General features: G+C 48.7%; 1 protein-coding gene across 1 annotated transcript; it reads left to right on the plus strand.

Annotated features, from left to right (window-relative positions):
* Positions 1-1950: 1950 nt before the first annotated feature.
* Positions 1951-6303, plus strand: LOC120425704 (uncharacterized protein K02A2.6-like). Its single transcript, XM_039590295.1, has one exon. The coding sequence runs from the start codon at positions 1951-1953 to the stop codon at positions 6301-6303; it is 4353 nt and encodes a 1450-aa protein (XP_039446229.1).
* Positions 6304-8323: the final 2020 nt, after the last annotated feature.

Consider the following 8323-nt stretch of genomic DNA (forward strand, 5'->3'; position numbering starts at 1 on the left):
TTGTCCCAAAGTTTGGTTGAAGTTGGATGCTGGAGTCCCGAGTTATAATTACAAATGTTTACGGTAGTCTAGCTTGTACGTGCGACAAACGCATCCTGACTTTCTTGGCCTGAAATCCCTTTGGCCTTTTGTCGCACTTACATCAATTTTCATGGAGTGACAAGATAGCACGACAAGATTGAAACTACTTTCATATGTAAAGTGACAAAAATGCACGGAGTTTTTTCGGTTTTTGTTGAATATCTCAGGATTGAAATCGAATTTTGGGGATCTGTGAAGGTCAAAAGGTGAGGCATTGTGAGTTGCACAAAATGGCGTTCTTAACTCAATTTGGCCCAAAATGCACGTACGACAAGTTAGCACGATGGCGACGAAATAGTTATTGTCTTAACACTGGAACGCCCAACGCATGTCCAACTTACACGGACGCCCAAGCCTCCCATAAAAGGTGACGGTAACTTCAACTCGCTGGTTCTCGAGCATTACTCAAACAATTCTTGTTTCCAGTGATTTGTAAGAATGTCTAGATGATCCATGCAGAACTTGATTTGATCAAATCTGTAATTTCAGCGACCGAAAACATCTTTTTTGGAGCCTTGGGAGTTGGAATGTAAAAGAGGTTTCCAAGCTAGCATATAAGATACGCGGTATTGATTACTAAGACCATATGACTTTATACCGAGACCGAGCCACGTAGCCTAGTGGTAACGCTTCCGCCTCGTAAGCGGTAGATCGGGGTTCTAATCCCGGCTCGGACCAACACAACTGGCGATCTTTTCCCTTCTGGATTCGATTGCTTAGTAAAGGGAAGGTAGTGTATCGTCACAAACTGGACCTTATCACGACACCTTAGGGAGGCGACCTATGGAATGTTAACATTAGTTGAGTGAAAAACTGCCACTGAATCCTCTTTGTAAATACCGGCCCCGATACTCTTCACGGGTGTTCCCCTCAGGAACTGGGAAAGATTTACTTTATATGACTTTATAATTGCAGTATAATAATGTCCAAAACCGATGTTCAACGAAACAAACGCATGGTGTTTATCTTGATGCCATCAAGATAATGCCTTTCAATGGAAGGGAAATGATCACACATGAATCAAAACGAAAAAAAAAAACGAGAGAACGGCAACTTAAAATTTTAAAACTTGACTCCTAGGTTCACAATTTAGAAAATGGTGTTGTGTGTGTGTGTGTGTGTGTGTGTGTGTGTGTGTGTGTGTGTGTGTGTGTGTGTGTGTGTGTGTGTGTGTGTGTGTGTGTGTGTGTGTGTGTGTGTGTGTGGTCCAATCCAATACCCGCTGGCCGGAAGTGAAATTATGGAAAAGTATAGATTGTATCAGACTTGGGCTGTGCTGATACAGCTTATCTCAGTCTCGGATATTAGGTGGTAACAGCCATCTCGCTGCTTCCAATGACCCATTTCAGAATGGCAGAGATCCTAGCGGCCCAATTCCTAGGTCATTGGGCATTGTTGTATGGCCCCGTACAAGAACCAGACGGGTGCTCGACCTATCTTTAAACTTCCAATCCCATCAGGCAAAACAGGGATCAGCGCGTATTTAATAATGGTTGAAAAGTAGGCAAAATGTGAAAATTGCAGTTTGGATAGATCTCACCAAGTTTCTGGTTTCTGGTAGTCCTAAGTGCTATGGCAACACTGTCCATAGCGAGACGCCGCACCAACACACTCAACGTTGTGCGGTTGGCACACCTTGCGAGGTGACAGCTTTGTCTAAAGCGAGCAACGGAAACAGCAAGACACGTTTTGTAATCGCTCATCTTAAAATTAGTTTTTAGACTTAAATAAAGTTTCTAATGTTAGTCGTAATTCGCGTACGTTATTTGCGAAAGACATAACATTGTTTGGCGACGAGGATTAGTTCGGTTCGAAGTAGTTCGCGGCGTTTTCGGGTTTTTCGCGTTCGAGCGGGGTTCTAACCTCAAAATGCCCCCGAAGGTGACGCCGAAGAAGGACGGGCCGCAGCAGCAGCCGGATCTCACGGCGATTCTGGCGCAGCTCACCGCCTACTTGGAGAACCAGTCCAAAACCCAGGAGGCTCTCCTCGAGCAGCTCTCCAAGCCGAAGGACAACGAGTTCCTGATGGAAACACTTTCCAACACCATCCCGGAATTTGTTTACGATCCCCAAGGCGGACTGGTCTTCGACAAGTGGTACTCCCGGCACGAGGAGGCCTTCAACAAGGGCGGGGAGAAGCTGGAGGAAGCGGACAAAGTGCGGCTGCTCGTGCGGAAGCTGTCCTCGGTGGATCACGACCGCTACGTGAACTACATCCTACCGGAGAACCCACCGGACAGATCGTTCCAGGACACGGTGGACACGCTGAAGGAGATGTTCGGGCACCAAACGTCCGTGTTCTTCCGGCGCTACCAGTGTATGCAGACGACCAAGCGGAATGCGGAGGATTTCGTCACGTACGCCAGTACCGTCAACCGAGCGTGCGAGGATTTCAACATCCGGACGATCACCTCCGACCAGTTCAAGTGCCTGGTTTTTGTCGCTGGTCTGCAGTCGGAGCGGTACAAGGACATCCGGACCCGGTTGCTGGCGAAGATGGAAGGCGAGACGGCGGAGCACCCGATGACTCTCAAGAAGCTGTTATTGGAGTGCCAGCATTTGGACAACCTCAAACACGACACTGCTGTTATTGAGGGTCCGAAGCCGGCCGTCAAAGCGGTCCAGCAGGATCGCGGCGGCTTTCGCGAGTCGGGCAAACCGGAACGGAAGTTCGAGAACAGGAATCCGGCCAAGGCAACCCCACGACGTCCGTGCTGGCAGTGCGGGCAGATGCACTTTGTTGCAGACTGCTCGTACACGAAACACACCTGCAAGACGTGCGGCAAAGTGGGACACAAGGAAGGATACTGTGCTTGCTGCTCCAAACCCTCCGGTTCCGGAGAAGGTGCATCACACACAGCACCCGGAGGCGGCAAGAAGAAGCACAAAAAGAAGCGGGCCGACGGCGGGGGACACTCAAACGGTGTGTACGCTGTCAACAAGGAAGGTGTCGTCGGACGGCGTAAGTTCGTGGAAGTTCTGATCAACAACGAACCGATTGAACTCCAGCTCGACTGCGGATCGGACTACACCATCATCTCGACGGATTCACTTCCCCTGCTCGGCAACCCAGAAACCATTCCGACGGAACTGCGGGTGGCCACAGCCTCAGGCAAACCCCTTCCGCTGGAATTGGAGTTCGAGTGTGACGTCACGTTCCGCGGGACCACCAAGCGTTCCGTGTGCTACGTCACTCCTGTGCGCGGTTTCAAGGTTCTTGGAAGCGACCTGATGGAAGCTTTTGGGCTGTACGACATTCCGATCAACGACTTCTGCAAGCAACTCACAACTGCGGAAGACTCGGCGGCGTGTGGTGCCGCGCTGAAGGCGAAATTTCCGGCGGTGTTCCAGGAAGGACTCGGACGGTGCACGAAAACGAAGATCCAGCTGTTCCTGATCGACGGGGCGAAGCCGGTCTTCAAGCCTAAGCGGCCAGTGCCGTTCCACTCGCAGCGGCTGGTCGAGAAGGAGCTCAACCGATTGCAGAACATGGGAGTGCTGGAGCCGGTCGACTACTCGGACTGGGCGGCACCCATCGTGGCAGTTCGGAAGGCGCAGCGCGACGCAGACGGAGATCCGGTGGTCCGCATTTGCGCGGATTACTCGACCGGGTTGAACGCTGTACTGGAGGCGAACAAGTACCCTCTCCCTACCCCCGACGACATCTTCGCAAAGCTGGCTGGCAGCAAGTTCTTCAGCGTGATTGACCTGTCGGACGCTTATCTGCAGATGGAGGTAGAGGAGGAGTCGCAGAAGCTGTTGACTATGAACACACACAAGGGGCTGTTCAAGGTCAAGCGTCTGCCGCCGGGAGTGAAACCCGCTCCTGGAGCCTTCCAGAAGGTCGTTGACAACATGCTCGCCGGCCAGGAAGGAGCGGCGTCGTTCCTCGACGACGTGCTGGTGTTCGGCCGAACGCGCGCTGAGCACGACCGGAACTTGGAGCAAACACTGCAGCGGATCCAAGATTTCGGTTTCCGGCTCAAGATCGAGAAGTGCAAGTTCTACATGACGGAGGTGAAGTACCTGGGCCACATCATCAACCAAAACGGAATCCGCACCGACCCGGGGAAAGTGTCTGCCATCTCGCAGATGCCACCGCCGAAGAACCTCACCGAGCTGCGTTCGTTCTTGGGCGCGGTCAACTACTACGCGAAGTTCATCAAGGAGATGCACCAGCTGCGTAGGCCACTCGATCTGCTGCTGAAGAAGGACGCAAAGTGGGCCTGGTCGGACGACTGCCAACGATCGTTCGAGCGCTTCAAGGAGCTGCTCAAGTCTGACCTGATGCTGACCCACTACAACCCGACGCTGGACATTATCGTGGCCGCTGACGCTTCGCAAACCGGAATCGGCGCCACAATCCGACATCGTTTCCCTGACGGTTCGGAGAAGATAATCCAGCACGCCTCAAGATCGTTGACACCGGCGGAGCAAGCGTACGGGCAGATCGACAAGGAAGCTCTGGCGCTCGTCTACGCTGTCACGAAGTTTCACCGGATGCTGCTGGGACGACGGTTCGTTCTGGAGACAGACCACCAGCCTCTGCTCCGCATCTTCGGGTCACACAAGGGGATTCCGACGCACACGTCCAACCGACTGCAACGACTGGGACTCGTTCTGCTGTGCTACAACTTTGGCATCGACTACGTCTCCACGGCGAACTTCGGGTACGCGGATGTACTCTCCAGACTCATCGATTCGGCGGCCAAGCCGGAGGAGGAGTACGTTATCGCCGCTCTGTACCTCGAGGACGACATGTCGGCGGTCTTGGAAGACTCCGTTGGCAACACACCTGTCACTTCCAAGATGATCGCCGCTGCTACCGCCCGGGACAAGGTGCTCAAGAAAGTGGTCCAGTACTTGGAAGGTGAGTGGCCGGCCAGCGCAAGCGAAATCGACAACCCGGACGTGAAGGCGTTCTACCACCGGAAGGAGAGCCTGGCGCTGACTCAGGGCTGCATTCTTTTCGGCCAGCGAGTGGTGGTGCCGGAGACCTACCGAAAGCGGATCCTGCAACGCCTGCACCACGGTCACCCGGGCATGGTCCGGATGAAGAGTCTGGCTCGGAGTTTCGTCTACTGGCCGCACATCGACAAGCAGGTGGAGGACACGGTGAAGCAGTGCGCGGACTGTGCTGCAGCTGCCAAATCTCCACCACACTCTCCACCAGAAGCTTGGCCAACACCAGCGGGACCATGGCAACGCATTCACATTGATTACGCGGGGCCGATCGATGGTCTCTACTTTCTCATCATCGTGGACGCTTTCTCGCGATGGCCTGAGATCTACCCGACGACGACCACGACCGCTAGAGCCACGATCCAGTTTCTTCGAAGCACGTTCGCACGCCTTGGCCTGCCGATGGTGCTCGTGTCGGACAACGCTGCTCAGTTCACTTGCGACGAGTTTGAGTCCTACTGCAAAGCGAACGGAATCACCCACATCCTCACCGCGCCCTACCACCCGCAATCGAACGGGCAAGCGGAACGCTTTGTGGACACCGTCAAGCGAGGAATGAAGAAAATCAACAAGGGAGAGCCACTGCAGGAGACACTCGACGTGTTTCTGGCAACGTACAGGTCGACGCCGAGCGGAACAACCGAGCAGAAGTCACCAAGTGAACTGCTGTTTGGACGTCAAATGCGCACCACACTCGACCTACTGCGACCACCACCAACACCGGTTGCTGAGATGAAGACGACTGCTGAGAACGACCAGAGACGAGAATTTGCACCTGGCGACTTGGTGTATGCGAAGGTGCACAAGCGGAACGACTGGTACTGGGAGGCAGGAAAGGTCATCGAAAGGCTCGGCTCGGTGAACTACAACGTGTGGTTGGACGGCCAACGTTCGGGGCTGATCCGGTCGCATATCAACCAGCTTCGTCCACGGCACGAGTCAGCGGATTCGCCGGCGCGCGGTCGCGCTGTTAACTTTCCGCTGGACATTCTCCTGGGCGAGTTTGGGTTCGCTAAACCAACAACCGAGGACGTCACGCAAGCAGCTGTGGTGGAACCGGAAGGCGCGAACCAACCAGGAATCACCGAGCAACCTGGCAACAACGATGGACCGGAACCAGCTGTGATCCAACGGCCGATCCGGCGGGCTTCGACGGGAAGTATTCCGCCGAGTTGCGTTCCCGTGCCGACGACGACGATCACCAAGAGTGGACGCGAGGTTCGGCTGCCGCCGAGGTTCGATCACTACGTGATGTCTTAAGGTGAAGCACGAGAGTGGCGGGCGGCTAAAAATCGAAAATGCTTCGAAGTGCTCTGTGTGTGTGCGTGTGCGAGCGCGCACGCCGTCCCTACCAAGAGAATGCTAAAAACAGGAAAGTAGATTTGCGTCGCGTCGCTTTGCGGCCCAAGCGCTGTTGCGTGGGCATGGTCAATGTTCATAAAATATGTCTAATGTCGTTACGGCAGGGAAAAAATCGGGAATTTGATACCACCGAGAGAAAATATTAGTTAAAGTAAGTTGAAAAGTCCTTGAAGCTAAAAGGATGACATTAGTGATTGGTACTAGCAGTAGTGGCCGACATCTATAAGTCAACTTTGTTTTTAGGTTAAAATTGGACAAACTTCTTATAAATGAACTCAATGTGTTTTTCTTCACTGTAAGAATATTATTCTAGTTATTATTTATGTGTAATTCACGTTCACTCTTTCCTTGAGTTGCTTTGGCGATTGTTCACGCTCCATACAAAAAATATTATTTTTGTATGGACAATTGTCCACGAAGGAGGGGTAGGGGGTTTTAAATTTCCAAAATAGTTGTTCACATGGTTTATGGATGGTCCCAACATGAGCCGGATTATTTTCATCGCATTGCTGATAACTCATCAGGATCAACTCGGATCTTATTGCACCCTCCGACAAAGAATTTCCTATCATACTTAGGCGAGACCAGCTCTACCTACCAGCAAAATCTTGAAGCGATGTTTTTCCCCATAAATGTTTGCAATTACTGATAAATAATGAATAATAAAGCCATGAGAACCAAATTGCATATTTTTTACAATTAATCAGAATTAAGTTTTGTGTTTATTTTTAGCTTGTCTGGAATAATAAGTACTTCTTCCATGTTGACAATATAATAAAGATTGATCATGACTTCTATTGGCAAAAATTTCCTTTTTACAAACAATCACTTTTAGGTGGACACAACACAAAAACAATAATTGAATTTTTGTTGGTTTCAAATTTGATTCTTCATCTTAAAATTAAGTTAAAAAAATTGTTACTATATTTTACACATTTCCATAATAATTACGAATTAGACAAAAATCATAGTACTTCTAAATTATTTTATACCATCTTATGTATAACTCAAAAGATGACATTTTCAGTGATAAAAAGTCTAAAAATGACAATTTTTATCTTGAGTCTGCAAAAAACAATAGCTTGAGATGAAAAATCTCAAGATTTATGGATTTTATTTATTTTGAAAGTATTTTGATACTCAGGCTCAGTTTAAAAACATTGAAATTGTATGTAAAGATTGTCCATGTAATTTTTATTTCGACTGCATAGTATTGTTTTATTTGGCTTAAATTTTATCCATACATTCTCTTTGAGTAGTTCTCTACGATTTCGCAAATTTTTCACGATTTTCAAATTTTCAACTTTGTCTATGCATTCCCAATGTCAAAAGTAGCAATTTTTATAAATGGTTCTACCATACAAGTCTACATACAATGTATCTTTTTTTAGGGGCAAGCTAGCACGACACTCTCTTCGGGAAAGTTGTGAAGCACCTTCTGGAGTAACCAAATACGATTTTATAAATATAAAATAAAAATATGAAAAAATGGTTTTTCTCATGCAAATTCCCATAGAAAATTGAACCGCTTTGCGTTCCCAAACTTTGGGGAGTTGTTTAGGACCCCAAAAGGAACTGAAAGTTTGCTGTGCTCACTAAATTTGGACAACTTCATTTTTTTTCTAAACAACCATTTTTCACCCTAATGAGTATACACTTTTGATTTCATTCGATTTTATCATTTTTAAAATACTTGTTGAAAGAAAAGGACATCTAAAACAAAATGTTTTTTGAAAGGCTGAGATTATTTTTACAATTTTCATTTTCATTGGAATTATGAAAATTTTGTGAAATTTTCAAATTTTTCAACAAAAATAAATTCAAAATTTTAAAATAAAGCATTGATTTTAAAATAGTAGTTTATGCAACAAGTTGCAAAAAGAGGATTTTTTCAGCACGAGTCGTACATTTATCCAAC

This window comes from Culex pipiens, chromosome 1 (assembly GCF_016801865.2).
Source record: "Culex pipiens pallens isolate TS chromosome 1, TS_CPP_V2, whole genome shotgun sequence".
In the NCBI taxonomy this organism is placed as follows: domain Eukaryota; kingdom Metazoa; phylum Arthropoda; class Insecta; order Diptera; family Culicidae; genus Culex; species Culex pipiens.

Excerpts from the sequence above, each read along its gene's own strand:
- LOC120425704 (XM_039590295.1), top strand. The coding sequence starts at position 1,951 with ATGCCCCCGAAGGTGACGCCGAAGAAGGACGGGCCGCAGCAGCAGCCG.